Source organism: Spermophilus citellus (assembly GCF_964194105.1).
Source record: "Spermophilus citellus genome assembly, chromosome: 10".
Taxonomy (NCBI): Eukaryota; Metazoa; Chordata; class Mammalia; order Rodentia; family Sciuridae; genus Spermophilus; species Spermophilus citellus.
In genome coordinates this window covers 134195316-134216169 of record NC_138197.1, presented here as the reverse complement: position 1 = coordinate 134216169, position 20854 = coordinate 134195316, and the positions used below count along the sequence as shown (strand labels likewise).

Below are 20854 nucleotides of genomic sequence, written 5' to 3'. Positions count from 1 at the left end.
CAGCAGTCCTCAGTAAACTCGAGAGACCAGGGATCAGGATCGGGCAGCTGAAGAGCTGGGGGGTGGACAGATGGAGCAAGGGTCCTCGGCCAAAGGAGCCTCCCCTCCACAGTGGAGGTTCACCGACAGCGGGTGGACATGGGCTCCTCTCAGATCCCAAGACCCTGAGGAGACAGCACCACCAACACGCCCTCAGCAGGCGCAGGCCTCCCCACGCGGGAGGTCAGAGTGCACGCCCCCTGCACCCCCCACCTCGCTCCAGCCCATTAAGGGTTGGTGCCTCCCAAGGCGCTCAGAGATCTGCCCATGTCACACGGCCAACAGGTGCCCAGGTGCTGGACCGGCCTGCTGAGCCCTGCTGGCATCCCCCCACGGTGCTGCCTCACCTTCTCTGAACAGGGCTGCAGCACAGAGAAGCTGCGCCATCCAGCTGCTCTTCCAGCTGCTCAGGTGGCCACTCACGGGGGACCCCTCACACCAGCCAGCCTGCCACCCACTGGGCCACAGGGTCTCCCTGTGCCCAGCTCCACCACTCTGCCTGGTTCTGCTTCCACCTGCTGGACCAGCTCTGCTCCAAAACCTCCACACCCTCCCCAGGGCTCCAGCTGCTGGGGACCTCACAGCCTGGTCAGGGCGCATGCCACTGAGCCCCCGTACAGGAACAGAAACGAGTCGCAGAGGGCAGCAGAGAAGGTGCTGGCCCAGTTCTCTTTCCCCACACAGCCTCCAAAATCATCCCAGGCACAAATGGCATTTCTTGGAAAAGCGGGCAGGTGAGCCACCGTCCCCCGTTTCAAAGACTGCCCCCTGCTAAGGTGGCAAGTTCAGAGGCAGAGGGGAGACAGAGCCTGCCAGGGTCAGAGTCCTAGACACTCGGTGCTCTGAAGCACCCACTGCACCCAGGCTCCTCCCTGACCGAGCAGGCCGGACTGCCAGGAGGCTTCAAAGTCAGCCATTCGCAGGGTTCAAAGGGTTGCAGGGTCAGTGCCCATGCCACAGCCAGGCAGGCTGGGCACAGCGGGCAAGTCCTGCTTCTGTGGCCTCCCCCTGTTCCTCTCCCTCCACCCCAGCACCATCTCAGGGAGGCAGCAGCTCTGCAGGACCCTGTGATCACGTGTGCAGGAGCCTGACCCACACATGCCCGCTGCACCCCAGTCGGTTTCCCACTGCATGGACACTGGCATTGACCGATTAATCGATAAACGGGTGGCTAGTGGAGGGAGACTGGCTCCCCACTGCTGGGATGGAGAGGGACTGATCCGCCAGAGGAGGGGACAGGAATGATCCCGGGGTGACCGAATCTGAGTCCCACATCACATGAACTCACGTGCCCTCACCACAGGTAGAGTCACATGAGGAAGTGGCCGTGGACACCAGCCGGCCTGTGGTGCCCAGTGTCCCCCGTGTTCCTTGCTCTGCCAGCTGGAGGTCTAGAACCACCAAACCCACACCCAGGTCTGGGTGTCTGATACTGTTCTCCACCAAAAGGAAGCAGGGCTCCCTGGAGAAGTGGTTGGCCCCTGGGCAGCAGCTGGAGCGTCCTGTAGGGCCAGGGAGCACCCACAGTGATGGGGTTTCCAAGGGACCCAGCGGCCAGAACAGAAGAATCAGCAACAAAATAAATAAAGCGCGATTACACTGTGACCTAAAGTGTAAACTAAGTGACAGTGAATCCACAGCAGAAGCCATAGGAGGTTGGATAAACGGGGTGAAGGGAAAAGACTCCCACAGGCAACATTTCAAAGAGTTCAGCTACTCAGCCCCAGGAGGCGAAGCAGAGCCCCACCCTCACCAGGCTGCAAGGACTTCCCTCCAAAGAGTAGGAACCGAGCCAGGTGTGGTGGCACACACCTACAGTCCCAGCAGCTCAGGAGGCTGAGGCAGGAGGATGGCAAGTTCAAACCTCAGCAACTTAGCAAGGCCCTAAGCAACTCAGCAAGATGCTATTTTTTTTTAATATTTTTTTAGTTGTCAACGAACCTTTATTTTATTTATGTTTATGTGGTGCTGAGAACCGAACCCAGTGCCTCACACATGCTAGCCAAGCGCTCTACCACTGAGCCACAACCCCAGCCTGTGAGACGCTATTTCTAAATAAAAATATGAAAAAGGGCTAGGGATGTGGCTCGGTGGTGAAGCGCCCCAGGTTCAATGCCTGTTAACAACAACACCTAAAAAAGTAGAAATGGAGGAATGGGAGGGCTGCAGGGGGGACCCACGTGGCATCACAGCGATGAGTCATGGTGACCGCAGGTGACCCGCCTGGTGTGACAGAAAGGCCCTTCCCTCTGTGATCTCCCCGCAAACCAGCACCCCAGATCAACAGAGGAAGTCTAAGGGCCCAGACAAACTCCAGTGGAGGGGGTCCTATGGTGTCAGGGTCCTCACAAGTAAGAAAGGTCTGGCAGGTGCAGGGCCACACCTGCGAGGCCCAGGCAGGAGGATGGCAAGTTCGAGCCCAGCCTCAGTAATTTAGAGGCCCAATCTCAAAAGAAAACTAATAAAAAGGGCTGGGTGTGGCTCAGGGACGGGGCCTTGCCAGCACATGGCAGCCTGGGTTCCAGCCCCAGCGCTGCAAGAAGATAAGAGCAAAAACAAGAAGTCTGAGAGGCTGTCAAGCCAAGAGCCAGCTAAGGACACACGGGGACGATTGTCATGTGGACCTGGGTGGGATCGTGGGACAGAAAAGGACACTGGGGAACCTGAGGAAACCTGGGTGAACTCTGGATGCTGTTAATAGTAGATGGATACGGACAAGAACACCAACATGAGGGGCTAATGGGACCACAAAGGGTGGGGGCGAGGGGCGTGGGGCGAGAGGGACCAGGAGCTCTCACATCAGCTCTGAAACCCCCTGTGAATCTCAGGCTCCTTCAGGAACTGCAGTCTATCCAAACAAAACTGGGGCGCCCAGTGCAGGGCAGGTGGACGGGCTCTGGCTCTGGGCCAGCTCTACCTGAGCATCCAGGCACCACAGCCTGCGCTGACCTGCCCTGAGGCCCCAGATCTGTGCAATAAAGGAGGACATGAAGGGACAGAGAGGGTGGGCTGGAGGACACACTCTAGGGCAGCGGCCAGAGCCCTAGGGACCCCTCCACAGGTCCCCTCCCTCAGGTGCAGACACTGGCCGTGTACACCTGCCAAATGCTGTCCCCAACAACTCAGGCATCAGAAGTGAAGGAGGAGCATGGGGCTGGGAGAGCCCAGAAGGCTTCCTGGAGGTGACACAAATGACATCAGGGAGGTGGCTGGCAAGACTCCTGGTCCTGCGTCTCAGGAAGCCCCACACAGCCACGCCAAGGGCAGGCACTCAGACCCCTGGTGCCAGGGAAAGTGGCCCAGGGCCACTGGGTGCAGAGGAGCTGCCACCCTTCACCAGAGCACAACCTTGTCACCATTGTTGCAGCATCCACAAGAGGGACCTGGCACAAAAGGCCATAGGCAAGGTGACCTCAGTCATGCCCAACGTCCAGAACAGGCAGATCACAGACATGAGCTAGAAGGTGGCTGCCCCGTGCTGGGGGAAGAGGCAGGGGCACGGGGTGCACTAAAAAATTCCCTTCTAGGGTGATGGAAACCTCTAAAAGCAGACCGTGGCACTGGGTGTTCAAGACCTGAACTGGACATTCAAGTGACCATGCCCGTTGCAGGTAGGCGGCACCTGAGCAAAGCTGTTCAGAGAACACACTCGCTGGGCACGATGGCCCCCACGCCTGCAATCCCAGAGGCCCAGGAGGCCAGCCCCAGCAACTCGCCAAGACCCTAGGAACTTAGTGAGACTCTGTCTCCAAGTAAAAAGTGAAAAGCCAGAGTGCCAGGCCCCTCAGCCGACCGCCCAGCTCAGACTCAGGTGCGCTCCAGAGCCACGGTCCCAGGAACTGAGGCTGCTTCCCTGAAGCCAGGGCTGCAGCGACCCAGGGGGCAGAGCAAGGTGCCCACACAATGCCACTTCAGGTCACAGGGAAATGATGCTGAACAGGCAGGAGGGCCCCTGGCCTCTGAGAGCAGTCCCCCATAAGGCTGAGGCAGGAGGGGTGTGCAGGCGGGGGCTGGGACTGCCATGCCCAACCCCGAGGGAACACCACCCCAGAGCGCCAGGCCCCACCCAAGGGACAGGCAGAAGCAGAGGCCCAGTCCACCCATATCAAGGAACCCACCAGGAAGGGCCAAGCGTCCCCAGAGCCCTCCTTCCATGGTGGCCCTGGACAGTCTCCAAGCACATTCGGTCTCTCCACCATTGGTGGCACACAGAGCTGGGTGGGGCCTCCCTTCCTAGCCGCCCCCAAGAGACAGGAACAACCCCAGAGCACCGTGCTTCAGTCTCCTGGTGGCCCCATGCTTGGCCCCCCCACTGCACAGAGGGCATGGACACTGAGGGGGGACAGGTGTCATCCCAGGGCCCTGCGTCTCAGCGAGCCCCACACAGCCACGCCAAGGGCAAGGACACTGGGGACCTGGGGAATCTGAGTGAACTTTGGATTCTGTTAATGATAGATGGACACGGTCCCTGGGGGCAGCCCACACTGCCCGCTCAGCACCAGACGAGGCCACACACCGGGGACAGGAGGCTGCTCACCAGACCTCCTCCTCCAGGGGGGCATGCAGACCTGTCACCAGAGCCCAGGGGCCAGCCCCCAGGTTCCGGCTCCCAGTCTAGGCCAGGTCCTTTTTCACAGTGACTGATCTGAGGCCTACAGAGGTTAAGCATGTTGGGGAAAAAAGAGCAGCAAGACGAAGACATTCCCCGACCGCCCTGCTCAAGGGCCTGGGGCAGGGGCAGCGCCAACCAGGGCAGACTCGGCTCCCCCTGGGCCTCAGGAAGTGACCCAGTTCCACTCTGCTGGGGCATCCTTATCTGTCAAAGGGAGCCCCCTACGGCACCCCTCCTGGTCATCATGAAGATAAATCATGCCAAGTGCCCAGCATGCCCTGTGCCCTGTGCCCTGGGTGAGAGATGCTGTCACAGCTTGCTGTCACTGCAGGCTGGGAGCGGAGGGTGCTCCAGCACGCCTGATCCCCAGCACGCAGCTGAACTTCCCCAGGGGATCACCAGCGAGACTGTCGGCCTGCAGTGGTGACCAGCACAGCCCTTGGGGCCGAAAGACACAAGTTCAAACCCCACTCAGGCACTTGGGCGAGCTGCCCCACCCGCTGTGCCTCGGCTTCCTCATCTGGAGACCAGGGAGAAGTGTCTGTTGTGGGGACTTCCTGGGACAGTCGTGTAAAGCACTCAGCGCCTACCTGGCTGCAGACAGAGTGAATGCCAGCACTGTGATTGCTTTTTAATAGGCCAACACTGCCTCTCTTCCTGTGCGACCACAGGGGACTTTAATCACACGGATTAAGCATAATAGAACCCTGGTAATAACTCCAATGGCAGAACTCCCCCAAAGGCCTCGGGATGGCAAATGCCATTAGTGGTGAATTACAGCCAGCAGTCCCCACCCAGCCTTCTGCACGGCCCCACGGACACAGAAATGAAAAGAATACAGCCGTCTCCACCCAGGGAAGGCCCTCTCCACCCAGGGAAGGCTGTCTACACCCAGGGAAGGCTGTCTACACCCACGGAAGGCCGTCTCCACCCAGGGAAGGCCCTCTCCACCCAGGGAAGGCTGTCTACACCCAGGGAAGGCTGTCTACACCCACGGAAAGCCGTCTCCACCCAGGGAAGGCCCTCTCCACCCAGGGAAGGCTGTCTACACCCAGGGAAGGCCGTCTCCACCCAGGGAAGGCTATCTACACCCAAGGAAACCTCTCTTTCTTCATGCCTGTCTGTAAGGGAAGTCTGAGCACCCTCTTTCCTGAGTCAAGGAAACCCATAACATACTCCACCAGCAAGGTTCCCAGCAGAGGCCACTGCCCTGGGCCCACCCACCTGGGCCAGAGGCTCCCAGCAGGTGGGGAATCTGCCCTGCCCCCCACCTCAGCTGCAGGCTCCTAGCAGGTGGGGCACGTGCCCTGGGCCCGGCCACCTGGGCCCTGAACGCTCACTGGAGCACTGTCACCCTCAGGGACCCAGGCCTCCTCCCACACAGGCCAGCAGGACTTGACTGTGCAAGACTTGAACTCCAATCCCTGTCACAAGCAGTGTCCTCTAGGTCCTGCCCAGAACAAAGACCCAAAAAGAGTGTCACTGCTCTGCCAATGAGAAGCCAAGGAAAAGCAGACCTGAGCCCACTGTGGTGCCCAAGAGCCCCCAAGTCAGCCTGCAGGGTGCCCAAACCAAAGGCCTTCTGCAGCCCCACGAGTGGCCATGGCAGACAGGGCAGCTCCGGGAGACACCCATCTCTGGGCCAGAGAAGGAGAAGCTGCCTCACAGCAGCGCTGGTGTCGTATCCACCTGTCACTGGTGCTGCAGGCCCACGTCTCACCTCCCTCAACTGGTTAGTGATCTCTTTCGGCACAGGGATGCTCTGCCACAGACATGTGCCTGGGCTTTCCAGAGCAGTGGCCCCCGACTGCTAACAGGGCCTCCAGTGTCCTGCAGGGAAGGAAGCAGAAACTCAGAGAGGGGGTGACCCAGCACATGGCGTCCCATCGTCTCCCTTCCTGGTCAGCATACCCCTCATGTTAGCAGTGCTCCCAAATGGCCACTAGTCAGAAGCCCCAACCACACACAGATGGTCCAACACCAGAGACAAGAGGCCAGAGGACCATGGGAGGGAAAACCTGCCCAGCTCCTGACGGGGGGCGGGGCGGGACAGGCCCCAGAACTGAGCCTCTGGCCAGAGCCACAGGCTCCAAGACAGACACCCACTCCTGTGCACAGCCCAGCAGACAGGTCACTGCAGGAAATACCAAGCAGGAGTGTGAGGCGAGGGGCGGGGACTCAGGAAGGGGCTCCAGGGAAGGGGAGGGCACCTGCAGACACAACCCTGAGGGGTGACACCAGGGAGCAACACGTTTCCTGGGGTCTGCCCGGAACAAGGCCCTGGGACTCCTGCGGCTGGATTCCACCGCTCTAGATCCCTTCCAGAGAGCATCTCGCTGGCAACGCTGCCTCCGAGTCTGATGACAGTGTCCACTGTGCCTGACCACTGCTCTGTTCTCTTCTATTGTGCAGCAAAAGTGGTGATTCAGGAGAAGGGGCCTGATGCTCTTCCCCGCTTTCTAGGTGGCAAAGGTGAGAAGCAGCGCAAGCGAGGACACTGGAGACGGTGCCAGCACTGGTGGCGGAGCCGTGCCCTGGCACCGTCCCCTGGTGCCCACTCCATGCTGAACTCTACAGATAAGAGGACACTGAGGGGGTTGGAGAAAGGCCACCTGGCCCTTCCCCTCCGCCCACCCCCACGGCAGGGGTAGGATAAGCAGGAGCCCAGGGCGGAGTGGAAACTCTCAACTTTGAGACTCTCTGGTGCACTTCCAGGAAATGGCTCTCCGGCGTGCAAGCAGACAGGCATCATGGGGACAGGCGGGGACAGCCATACTCCCCACCATCAGCCAGAGCACTGAGGAAAGACAGGCAGAGCAGGAGGATGGCCACCAAAGATGAGGCCATAGGCAGGGACCCCTGAGCCACCAGGACCAAACCCACATCGCCATGAGCTGAGCATATCCTTGCCGTGGGGGCTCAAAGCCCTGCCCTGGGGCCACAGAGCTCTGCTGAAGGTAAGAAAGGGGTCTCCAGAGGGGTCTTCAGCAGGAAGAAGGGCAGATTTCTGAGACCCTGTGGGACATGGTTTCATCCCAACACAGCACAAGGACAACAACTAGAACACACTTGCCCGGCCAGTCCGACTGCATGTCTCCAAATGGGCCCACAATCCAGGGGCCATTGGCAGGGATTCTCCAGTGAACTCCACAGGTCAGACTCGGCCAACTGGGGGCAAAGGCCACTACTGATCTCAACAGCCTGTCCTGACCCCTGACCAGGGAGTGTCCAGCCGGCGGGCACTGAGGAATTGAGGCCCCAGAGCTCACTGCCTTGCCCAAGGTCATGGTGTAGGTGCAGGAGGAAGCCACACATGTTTTCAACTGCTCTCTGCTTCTGACCCCGCTCCCCAGCCCAACCCCGGGAGGGCCTTGATTCAGCATGTGGAAGACACAACTCTGGATTTCCTGCCCAGCCTGCACAGGAAGGCAAGAAGGGAACCCCATCCTGCATAAGAAAGTCCCCCAAACTCAATCTCTCCTGTCTCCAGAAATGGAGGGCTGGTGACAGCCTTTCCAAAGGTAGACTAGCCTGGGGTGGGGTGGTCACACTCAGGTCTCTGGACCTGGGGGCCTGCTTTCCTCCTGCCACAGAGCCACCAGGCGAGACAGGTGCACCAATCCCAAGCCAGCCCACTCCGGCCTTCCTCTGATGGGGCAGGGGTGCTGTCCTGTTCTGCTCTAGACAAGTGGGCACCTTAGGGTGGCGGCTGCCGCACACCCAGGGCCTTCACACTTAGGATCTCACCAGGGTGCCAAGTGGTCCCAGAGAGCCCCAGAATAGTGTCCAAACAAAGGGAGGGGAGACAAGAGCAGAAGGGGGGTGCTGAGAAGTGGGACATCTCCACAACTTTTGGTGGGGCCATTTCTGGGGTCGCAGGGGCCTGGGACGCCCTCCTCCTCTCCTGTCCCCCTGAGGAGTGGGTCAGTAGGACGACATTTGCCATACCAGTGGTCCTTCCTGTCTGCCTCCAGCGTCCTATTCCCCGTGACCCCAGCGCAATGACCCCCTCCCCTGCCTTGGCCCGGTGCCCGCGAGACGTCCTCCCCTCGTCCCTCAGGACCCCACCAGCGGACGCCGGCGCCTGCGGCGCGCGGGGAGCGGCCGTGACGAGCGCCCCGGCCCGCGAGGGACCCGGCGGCGTGTGTGCGGGGCGCGCCCGCGCGGGGCCCTGCACGGGGGTCTCCGTTCCTGGCGCGGCGGCGGCGGGAGCGCCACCGAGCGCGCCAGGTCGCGGCCCGCCAGCCCGGGACCAGCGCGGCGAGTGTGGCCGGGGAGCGAGTGGGTGTCCGCTCGCGCCGCTTACCCTGCGCGGAGATCGGGGCCAACTCTCATCCACCCGCCGCCGCGGCGCCCCCCTCGCCGGCCGCGCTGCACCTGCCGCCCGCCCCGGAGCCCAGCGGCGCGGGGGAGCCGGGAGGAGGCGGCCCCGCGGGTCCCGGCCACGAGCGCGGAGGCGGAGGCGCCAGGTCGCGCGCTCGCGTCCCGCTGCGCGGAGTCTGCGCGCCCCAGGCCCGGCCTGCGCAGCCGCCGCCCCGCCCCGCGCCTCGCGCCCCGCCCCGCCCACCGCGGGGGCGCGCCCGCCCCACCGTCTCCGCGCGCGCCCGCACGGTCACGCGGCGCCGCCTTTGTTTGGGTGGCCCACGTGGGTCCCGGCCGCCTGCACCCACGCGCACGCGCGGCCGCCCGCCAGTCGCGGCCACGGGCGCCGTGGACACAGCCACGCACACGCACGCACGACACTGTCGCCCCCTGCGGGCCTGTGGGTTTCGAGGCGTCTCAGTGACTTCCCCGCCTGTTAACAACGACATCCCGGGCAGAGATACCTGTCCCCTGACCGCCCCCAGAACCCAGCTCCTCCCCGAAGAGGACCTGGAGCCCTTTCCTGGAGGGAAGGTGGGCACCATCCCCCTCGGGACTCACCCGATGTCTAGCTGAGAATGACTCCGTGTTTCCCGGGGGCGTTTCCTGTCCCCAGAAATCTGGGCCCCTTGCTCCGCCCCCCAGCTTTCTCTAATCCTCACTTTAGTCATTCAGGGGAAACCCCAGGACCATTGCCCCCAGCCGTGCATCTCCTGCAGGATCCAAGCCACCTGTGCCTAGGAGCTGGGGTCCTTCCGTAGAAACCCACCCCCTCCACAGTGGCTGCAGGATTCTCCAATTCCCCAGACCAGGTGGAGGGGAACACTTCTGGAATCCCAATCCTTTACCAGACGTGGAGACTTGGGGGAGCCCTGCCAGCTGCCTCCCCAGATCTGATCCAGGAACACGGCCGCTGGAGTTGGGGTGAAGGGTAGAAGGGACTGAAGGAAGAAAAGACAGCAGAAGGGTGGAGGCTCTGCACCCTCCCCAGCGGGGTCCTGTCTGCTCTGCCCTTCCTGTCTGCCACCCGTGTGTCCCCAGTCCAGCCAGCAGCTCTGCTCCCCACCCACTAACCTGGGATCCTGCAGTCACCTCCAACCCAGTGGATCCAGAGCTGGACCCCCCCCACCCCCCTGTCGAGCACCCCAGCTCAAGAGCCCCTAAAGCTCCCTGGGGTGAGATGCCGGTCCCTGTGGTCCTCCTCCAGCATCTCCCACCTTCCCCACAGCCCTTTGGACCTGGGTCAGGGGTGGGCATTGGGGCCAGCTTCTAGAGGAGCCCAATGAGGAACAAATGGTTTCCAGGAAAGAAGCTAGGTATGCACCCAAGTTGCCCAACTTGGGGTCTGTCATGTGGCCCTCCGCTGCAGCATGGGGTGTGACTGTGAGCTGTCTGCAGGACTGTGTCTTCTGCAAGTTGAGCGTTCCTTTGGGCAGGAACCACATCTGAGTCACATCTGTGCCAGCCCTCACCCAGCACAAGGCCTAGCTGCCCAACCTCACTAGTTCCTCCTAACCAAGCCTTCCCTGCTTTGACTCCTTGTCCTCCAAGGAAACACAACTTGTTTTTCCCAGACACAAGCTCTCCTTTCCTGCTCAGCTCATTGCTCTGGCCATGTCCTCCTAGGGCCACCTTCCCTACCCTGACTACCCAGATTGTACGGCCAGCCCCAAAGCCACCAGCTCCACGAAGCCCCCACTTGACCAACCTGGCCAGAAACAGTCTGAGCCTCCCTTGCAGCCAGAGCTCTCGGAAGCCCCATGGGTCACCTTGCCCATCGTACCCCCAACAGGAGGACCAGTCTTTTTTTTTTTTTTTTTTTTTTAAAGAGAGAGCGAGAGAGGAGAGAGAGAGAGAGAGAGAGAGAATTTTTAATATTTATTTTTTTAGTTCTCGGCGGACACAACATCTTTGTTGGTATGTGGTGCTGAGGATCGAACCCGGGCCGCACGCATGCCAGGCGAGCGCGCTACCGCTTGAGCCACGTCCCCAGCCCGAGGACCAGTCTTAATGGTTTTTGTTGTTGATGACTGGGTTCTTTTCTCCCTGTCAACCCAGCTGGGCAGCTCCCACTAAAAAAAAAAAAAAAAAAGCCCAGAGCATTCACATGTGCCTCCCACTCCAAAGTTCTCGAGTTGCAAACTTAACTCCCAAGGCAACAGTCTTGAAGGTGGGGCCTGCTGAGCCTCTGCCCAGAGGAGTGGATTAGTGCTGTTCTGGCAGGAGGTGAGGTGGTCCTCCTCCTGCATGTCTCACTCTGTTCTCTCTGGGCTTCCCCCATGGGATGAGGCAGCAAGAAGGCCCTCCCCAGCTGGGCCCTGGACCTTGTTCTTCTGGCCTCCAGGACTATGAGAAGTAAATCTCTTCTTTATCAACTACCCAGTCTCTCACACACACACACACACACACACACATATATATATATGTTGTAGTTGGACACAATACCTTTATTTTATTTATTTTTATGTGGTGCTGAGAATAGAACCCAGAACCTCGCATGTGCTAGGCGAGCACTCTACCGCTGAGCCACGACCCCAGCCTCTCTTTTTTATTTTTTTAAGAATTTATTTTTAGTTGTAGATGAGCACAATACCTTTATTTTTCTTATTTTCTTATTTGTATGTGGTACTGAGGATCGAACCCAGTGCCTCACACATGGTAGGCAAGGGCTCTACCTCTGAGCACAACCCCAGCCCTCAGGTGTTCTCTTACAGCAACACAAAACAGACCAAGGCTCTCCCACTCCCCAGCGTGAGGCCTTGGCCAGGCTCCGTTGAACCAGGCTCCGTTGAACCGTCAGGGCCCTTGGTTCACACAGGACAGAAACCTGCCTGGCCAAGCCCAGCTAACCCGTTTGCTCCTCAGGTTGGCGGTGCAGCCCCTGAAGCCCCCCCCCCCCCCCCCCCCGCAGCGGGATGTCTCACTCCTCCACCTCTGGGCCTCCCTGCATCTCCTCCTGGAGACGGACGCTTCCCCTTCAGCGAGTCCCAGGGAGAGACCCCCTTCCTGGCCACATCCCTGCAGCACGTCTCATGGAAGGGTTCTGCTTGACTCTGCATGGTCACATGCCAAGCCTGAGCCCTGGTGGCACCCGGGAGGACTAAGGGCATGTGACTGGCAGTGCCAGACAAACCTCCTGGCTGGCAGGTAGCACCCCAATAGAAAAGGGGCACAGCAGGTAAAAATGTCAGCTCTGCACCCAGCACCACACAGAGCAGGTGCCCAAGGAATATTCTTTACATGAATGGTCAGGATGGGGCAGGAGCAGGCAGGAGCCAGAGGCAGCCCATTCCCAGGGCCTCCAGGATCCCCAACCCTCATGTTCAGTCCACTTCATGAACATCCACCAGGTGCCCACTCCAGCCAGACACTGCTTGACAAGGTCCACAACTGATGGACAGGTTGAGACCCAGTGCCTACTGGAGGCCAGATCTGGACCCAGATACCCCCCCACACCAAGTAGCAACTTGATATAACACAGCACCCACCACCCTGCTTAGAGGTCCTCACAGCCATCCCATTACCCCATTTGTCGAGCAGGGCTGATGTGGGCTGTGCTGTGTTCCCCTAAATCCATATGCTGGAGCTCTGACCCCCCTGGGCTTCAGAATGACTATTGTGGAGTCAGGGTCTTTACATGGGTCACTAAGTTGAATGAGGTCGTAGGGGGTTCCTAATCCAAAAGAGCTAGTGTCCTTATTGGAAGAAAAGATTAGGGCGAGGCACAGTGGCACATGGCTATAATCCGGTGACTCTAGAGGCCAAGACAGGAGGATTGCGCGTTCAAGGCCACCCTGGGCAACTTAGTGAGACCCTATCTCAAAAGGACTGGAGGTGTAGCTTGGTGATGGAGTGCCCCTAGGTCAGATCCCTAGTAACACACACACACACACACACACACACACACACACACACCATCAAAGGGCTGCTGGGGAGGTGACTCTGATAAAGCACCCCAGGTTCAATTTCCAACACCACACAGTAAATAAACAGAAGAAGGCCATTAGGAAAGAGACACACAGAGGGAAACCACATGAAGACGGGAAGACAGCTCCTGCACCCCCAGCAGAGAGGCCTAGCCGCTCCAGCCCTGCCCACATGGTGACCGTGCCCACACCAGCCCCCAGAGCTACGAGGGGTTAGTCTGTGGTGGCACCAGGCAAACTCATGGGCGGACCCGGGGGCAGAGCTGCCTGATGCTAAGGCCAAACAGGCGGTCGCTCCCCACCTCCCCTGCTAGGAGCCGAGCTAGACACAGGGGTGGCAGAGGACAGTGCACCAAGTGGGCCCTGCCAAGCTCTGAGCCTGGAGGGTGGCTGGAGCCTGCCCACCTGGAGGGAGCACTGCTGGGCCCTCAAGCCCCTTGCCCTGCCCCCAGAGCCCCAAAGGGGCACGATGACTGCACTCGAGATACACGGGTGACAGCGAAGCAGGGGTGTTGGTGGCCAAATGCAGACGTGCAGAGAGGAGTCAGAAGTGGCCTGGACCACTGAGGGTCCGCCCAGTGCAGGAGCAAGCCCCGGCTCCTCCCTCACTTTCTGAGACCCAACCTGGCACCCAAGAAGCGACCCAGGAAGGTTCCTTAGACTGACCTCAGCACAGGGGCATCGGAGCTGTCCTTCCACATGCATGAAACCCCAGGCCGCCAGCCTTGCCAGGAAGCTGCCTGAGGCCACCACAGAGGTGGAGCAGGATCAGGGGCCTGCCAGCTCCAGACTGCTGCCCTCTTTCTACGTCACCTCATCCCAGGAGACGGCAGCACCTGGCACCAATGGCCCCGGGAAGTGGCTGTGCCTTCTATTTTCATCCTGATTAGGGGAGGAGAGGCGGAGCTCGGGCAGGGAAGGTGCCCAGGCGTGGAGGATGGAAGACTGGAGGCAGCGGGGAGTTTGAGGGAAGGACCCCAGGCCAGGAGTCGGGGTGCACTTCCCGTGGGAGCAGCGTGGGGCAGCTGTGAGGCTGCTCTGAGCTCTGGTGGAGATGGGGGGCCCGCCTAGCCCTCTCCTGGAGTCGCACAGCCCAGGGCTGGCCTCACCATGCCTGTGCTAGCAATACCCTGGAGCCCATCCCTGTCCAGCCCAGGAAGGGAGGAGGCACTTCCTCACCCCCTCTGAAGTGGACCCTGCTCCCCAGGAGCCAGGCTGTAGGGACCCAAGACACACTGAGGGGGCAGGAGGCAAGCCTGGACTCTGAGCAGCAGGTGAATCTGGTACATCTGAAGCCCAAGGACCCCCTGACTTCCACACCCCTGGACAGAGGTAAAGAGGAAGGGTTTGATGACCAGGACCAGCACCTTCCAGTGCTTCCAGCCGGAGGGGCGGCTGCCAGGCCACAGCTTCCCTCTGTCTCCCAGGGGCAGGGCCACAGGCAGATCCCCTTCCCCTGAGACGCTACCCCAGGAGTGCCTGTCGTGGGAGTCCAGAGCTCGTGCGCTTCCCAAACTGGGCCACTGCCCATCAGGCAACAAGACAGCTCCTGTGCTTCTGGAAAGATCAGAGGCTGCCCTGGCCTCTCCCAGCCCCAGGGCACAGGTGGTGGCCTCTTCTGCTGTCACCATGCCCACACGGCTCAGGGCACCGAACCTGCCTAGAGGGCGAGCTCACGGTGCCCACTCAGGAGGCTGGATAGCCGAGAGATAGAAAAGCGGTCAACACTCAGACGCACGCTGGTCCCACCCAGGCACGGCAGGGCCAGCAGGCAGCCCACCCTCACACCTCCCGGCTGCTCCTGCAGGCGGCACTCTGTGGTCATGGGAGGAGGAAGGACTCGGGACGGCTCAGCTCGGCCAGGGGAGGAGCTGCGAGCACCCCATGGCAAGCAACCCAGTGCCTGGCCTGTGCTGGGGACGCGTGGGGAGGGCAGGGGACAGCGAGCGCCGTCCTGGCCCCCGAGGGCTCTTTGGTTCTTTTTCTTTTTCTCAGTACTGAGGGTTGAACCCAGGGGCGCTCTACCACTGAGCTGGATCGCATCTGGGCAGGGGGACCCCCCTGGAGCCAGCACCTGACCTGGGACCCAGCTTTGGGAAGATGCAGGGACAGGGAGGGAGCGGGTGGGGCACCACTGTGCCATTCAGCAGATGGGAAAGCCGAGTCCCAGGATGTCATGTGCTTGAGAAGGCATCACGTGGCCAGTCAGGCTGGATTAGGGCTGCCCAGGAGCCCAGGGCCACTATGCACTGACACTTCCTCAGCCATAACAGACAGGGACAGGGACAAAGTGATGTGCCACATGGCAAAAAGATAACCCCAGGGGTTTTGCAGAGACCTGGGAGATCCACACACAGCCAGGGGCGCATGATGGTCCTTCCATTCTGAAGGACAGGAGTGGATCACAGCAGCCTCCAGGGAGCCCAGGGACACAGGTTAAGGCTGGTGGATGAGAAAGTCCAATGGGACAGAGGGACGCCCCCAGCCCAGGGGCAGGTGGATGTGGAAGGGGTGGCCTGGCAGCAAGGACTGCCATCTGCTTGGCAGTGGTCACTGAGGAAGGGCGAGATTCAGGGGCCAGTTCAGTGTCTGCCAGCAGGGTACACTGACCTCAGGGGTCAGGAGTCCGCACATACCGGGGGAGACAGGTTCAGACCAACCCAGCTGCCGCCCAGACCCCGCACAGCCCACTCGGCCTTCCCTTCCCACCCTTCCCAGCCTCCTCTGGGTCTCTGCTCCTCCCAGCCCTGCTCCAACCATTCCTCACTTGCTCTGCTGGAGCTTCCTGGGAGCTCTCTCTCTGGGCAGTTGTTTGGTCTCCACGTCCCTTGCAAGGGGCCTATGAGCGCAAGATGCCCGACCTCCAGGCCACTCTTCCTCCCTGCTCCCTGAAAGTCTCCCAGCCTAGACCCCATCCATGTTCTGTGCGGCGCCCCTCCACACCCACCTCCCTGGGGCCATGCCTGCTCCTCTGGCCACAGGGCCTCCTGCTTACGTCCTTACTGGGCCGCCACCAGGCACACGGCCTCGCTCCGTCCTGGGGCACACCAGGCACAATCCTGCTTCAAGGTCTTGTCCCTGCTCTGTCCCCTGCTTTCCCTGCTGTCCTGCCAATGTCTGCATGGCTCCGTCCAGCCTCTGCAGTCCCGCTCAAGTGCCGCGTTCCTCTGAGGTCCACCCTGGCTCCTGCCTGGGAACATCTCCTGTTCCCAGCTCTCCTGCCTTCTCGCCTGCTGTGCTCCCCCCAGAACAGAGCATTCCGGGCAGAATCTTGGCCCCCAAGGCGACGGCTACCTGTCCCTGGACCTGTGAATGTGCGACCTTACCTGCAAAAGGGACCTTGCCAGTGTGATTAAACTAAGATCTTGAAATAGATTATTCCAGATTACCCAGTGGATCCCAGTGTGATGCCAAGAGGGAGGCAGAGCTGGAGGAGGAGGAGAAAGACAGACGGAAAGACAGACAGAGGGAGGGAGATTTGAAGATGCTGCACTTCTGGCCCTGAGACAGAGGAAGGGGCACAGGCCAGAGGGTAGGCGCCTCGGAAGCTGGACAGCACAGGACGGTGCTCCTCCTGGGGCCTCCAGAAGGAGCGGGTCCTGCTGATAGTCGACTCTAGCCCAGTGAGCCCAGTCCAGGCTTCTGACCTCCAGGGCAACAAGAGAACAACCTGTGTCCTCGAAGCCACCAAGTCTGTAGTAGCTTGCATTAGCAGCTCTGCCCCGCCCTCGGTGTTCTGCACACTGTGGGCAGGGCTCACCCGCCACCTCTCCCTGCTGGTCCCAGCACTTACTGCCCCAGCTGCCCCCACTCCCATGTGCAGGTGCCCCAGGGCTGCTTCCAGCTGCTGCCTTTTGCCCAGCCTGAGGCCACAGCCTGGAGTGCCCTCCTGACCCCACTGTTCCAGGCCTGTCCCTGCCAGGCTCCCTTAGGGCCACGCTGCCCCTCCCTGGCTGCCTCAGAAGAGCCGGTCTGTCCACAGGTCCCTCCCAGTCAGAATCCACTGCCACGGGGGCTTTCTCCTCCACCTGGCTCTGGCCAGAGCCACGCCACCCTGCCCTTTGGACGTGGACACTATTCAAAGCTGCAGCCCTGTCCTTGAATATCTCTCTTGGGGACAGCTCTCTCCCTGCCAGCTGCTGGTCCGGGCTGGTTTTTTTTAAATATTTATGTTTTAGTTACAGGTGGACCCGTGTCTTTATCTTACTTTATGTGGTGCTAAGGATCGAACCCAGGGCCTCACACATGCTAGGTGAGTGTTCTACCCCTGAGCCACAACCCCAGCCCCAGGCTGGTTTTTATTCCCCCCAGTACCAGGGATTGAACCCAGGAAGCCCACCCCTACCCTGGGTTACAGTGGCATCACAGAAATGTCCAGGTGGGCCCGCGTGGACCTTGTGAGACAAAGGCTCTTCCCACCTGCACCCTCAGGGACTGTGCCCCGCAGGTCACAGGTCACAAGCCCTGCTGGAACAAAGGGCTTCTTCAAGCCCCAGGGAGAGGCCAGGGGTGGGAGAGGCCACGTAAACTCAACCCTATGAGTGTGCCACCTCGTGGCCACAGGCGAGGATGCAGCATAGGGCCCACAGCCGCTCCCCCCCCCCCCCGCAGCCCCGCCCGCTTCCTTGCAACAGTGGCAAGAGGCAGGTGCCACCTGAGACCACAGGACCTACTTTGTCCCCTTTGGGACAGACTGCTGGCCTGGGTTCTAGTCTAAGCTCTGGGTCTTACCTGCTGTGTGACCATGGCAAGTCCCTGCACCTCTCTGAGCCTCAGTTTCCCTTCTTTGGTGGTCAGCTGCGTCCTTCCTCCTGCCCTCGCCTGCTCCATAGTCGCGCACGGAGGCCTCAACTCCTTCTCATTTCTCAGCCTGTGGTTCCAGTTTTAGCAACAGAAAATGGACCAAGACAACTGCCCAACCAGTGCCCAAAGGATGGGACAGCAGGCAGGGACAGTGTGAGGGACAGAACGGGGTGGGTGGCAGAGCAGGCACCTGGTTGGCCAGCCCTGAGGTCCTGCATGTCCCGGGCACCATGCGCTGGTCCTCCTGGAACGCTCCTGTTCCTCTGAGAGCAGCAAAGACTGTGGGGACTTCAGGGCTCCAAGCTAGAATGGTGCAAGGGGGCCACAGGTCTGGTGGTCAGGTGGTCTGGGGGCCTGGGCCTGGAGGACTCTAAAGCAAGGCACCTTCCTGCTTACACACCCCTGCCCTGAGGATAGACCCTCGGCACAGAGCCCACCTCGAGTGGACAGGGACACTGGGGGCAGAGGAAGGGGTCAGGGTGGAGGAGCGCAAGGAAGGACCGGCCCACGTCTGAGGCCAGCCTGGGCAGTTCATCAAGAACCTGCCTGAAGATAAAGAATTGAAAGGGCTCGGGTGAGGCAGTTCAATTGTCTAGTGCTTCCTTAGATGTGTGAGGCCCTGGGCCAATCCCCAGCTCTGGATAAAAGGATCCAGAGATGTGATAAGACTAAAGGCAGCACAGGGATGTAAACACAGCGGATCAACCCGAGAGAACAGAAGGCAGAAGGAGCGGGCCTCCTTCATCACCAGGAAACGAGAAAGACACGAAAGGGATGGGAGAGACTGGGAGAAGTGCAAGAGGCCCGCAGACCTAAGGCCCACCTGACCAGAGAAGTCCCTGGAGAAAAAGACGGACCTGTGTCCACAGGCAAACCACCACAGGAGAAGCCCCCAGCGACCTAGAGACCAGGACAGCCACTGGGAGCCGAGCTGATGCACCAGGAGAGGTCAGGCTGCACAGAGAAGAGAAGCCCCAGACAGCCAGGCAAGAGGTCGGGACACCGAAGAGAGGCCGAAGGTTGAGACAGGGTCGCTAGGCTGCATTGCCCTGACCAGCCCATCCTGGGAGAGAGAGCATGAGACCCAGAACCCAAGACCCAGAACCCAAGACCCAGCACTCCAGACCCAGAACTCCAGACCTAGAACATCAGACCCAGAACACCAGACCCAGAACTCCAGACCCAGAACTCCAGACCCAGAACACCAGACCCAGAACTCCAGACCCAGAACTACAGACCCAGAGCACCAGACCCAGAACATCAGACCTAGAACATCAGACCCAGCACTCCAGACCCAGCACTCCAGACCCAGAACTCCAGACCCAGAACTACAGACCCAGAGCACCAGACCCAGAACATCAGACCTAGAACATCAGACCCAGCACTCCAGACCCAGAACTCCAGACCCAGAACTCCAGACCCAGAGCACCAGACCCAGAACATCAGACCCAGAACATCAGACCCAGAACTACAGACCCAGAACTCCAGACCCAGAACTCCAGACCCAGAACATCAGACCTAGAACATCAGACCCAGAACTCCAGACCCAGGACTCCAGACCTAGAACTCCAGACCCAGAACATCAGACCCAGAACTCCAGACCTAGAACATCAGACCCAGAACTCCAGACCTAGGACTCCAGACCTAGAACTCCAGACCCAGAACATCAGACCCAGAACTCCAGACCTAGAACACCAGACCTAGAACATCAGACCCAGAACTCCAGACCTAGGACTCCAGACCTAGAACTCCAGACCCAGAACATCAGACCCAGAACTCCAGACCTAGAACATCATACCTAGAACATCAGACCCAGAACTCCAGACCCAGAACTACAGACCCAGAACTCCAGACCTAGAACATCAGACCCAGAACTCCAGACCCAGAACTCCAGACCTAGGACTCCAGACCTAGAACTCCAGACCCAGAACATCAGACCCAGAACTCCAGACCCAGAACTCCAGACCCAGAACTCCAGACCCAGGACTCCAGACCTAGAACTCCAGACCCAGAACATCAGACCCAGAACTCCAGACCCAGGACTCCAGACCCAGAACATCAGACCCAGAACTCCAGACCCAGAACATCAGACCCAGAACTCCAGACCCAGAACATCAGACCCAGAACCCCAGACCCAGAACTCCAGACCCAGAACTCCAGACCCAGAACATCAGACCCAGAACTCCAGACCCAGAACTCCAGACCCAGAACTCCAGACCCAGAACATCAGACCCAGAACTCCAGACCCAGAACATCAGACCCAGTACTCCAGACCCAGAACTCCAGACCCAGAACATCAGACCCAGAACTCCAGACCCAGAACTCCAGACCCAGAACTCCAGACCCAGAAAGTAGACATATCACACCCAGAGCATGAGACAGAACATTGGACCAGCATATTAGACCCAGAATATTGGGCCTTGAACTTTCGGTGCAGAGTGCTTGACCCAGCGTACCAGCAAGCATTCGGCACAGAGACTCGCCAAGAACACAGACCAGAATCCTAGGCCCAGCCATCCATGTTAAGGCTGCAGAGACGCTGCCAGGACTTGGAAATTCTCTTTCTGGAGCTTTTGCTGTGGGAATCTGCAAACCACAACCAGGGCCCGGCACAGGTTGAAACCCATGAGGTCATGACGCTGCGGGAAAGATCACAGTCACAGGAGGAGCGCAGCTTGTCATTTTGAAACCGTCGGTAAAGTGAGGCGATCAGGCAATTCTCCCCCTCTCCTAGGTGGCTGGAACTCAGGGCGACAAAGAGCCAAGGAGGGGAAGTCTCTCCTGATCGCGTTCAGCTGATGAGTGAAGAGGGGACCCTGGAACTTGGAGATCTCCAGTACACACCTCCTGTGGGTTAGGGACCCACGGCCATGACCATCCGTTTATCCTAACCCTGCAGCACGTGGCCACTCCAGCGGAAGGCCCACCACACCCAGGAGGCGTCCAGGCAATTGGCACTGAACCTGAATCTGACAAGACTGGAAAGGGCCCTGCCCAGCACGGCAGCCACTGTCCCCCCAGCTACTCACATGTAAGACCCATCAGAACAAGACGCCATCCTCATCACCAGGCCACATTCCACCTGTGCATTGCCACCATGGTTGGTGCCCAG

General features: G+C 60.0%; 1 protein-coding gene across 2 annotated transcripts in view; it reads right to left on the bottom strand.

Moving 5' to 3' along the window:
- The window catches only part of GRAMD4 (GRAM domain containing 4), a 91085-nt gene that overhangs the window by 68226 nt on the left and 2005 nt on the right, over positions 1-20854 (bottom strand). The window contains exon 1 of one of the 2 annotated variants that reach the window (XM_081309236.1): positions 8958-9180. The exons of the other annotated variant lie outside the window; for it this stretch is intronic. Within the exon in view, the coding sequence (XP_081165362.1) occupies positions 8958-8986 (29 nt within the window). The 5' untranslated portion in view covers positions 8987-9180. Of the gene's footprint in view, positions 1-8957; positions 9181-20854 lie in introns of those variants that run through there. 2 annotated transcript variants of the gene reach the window in all.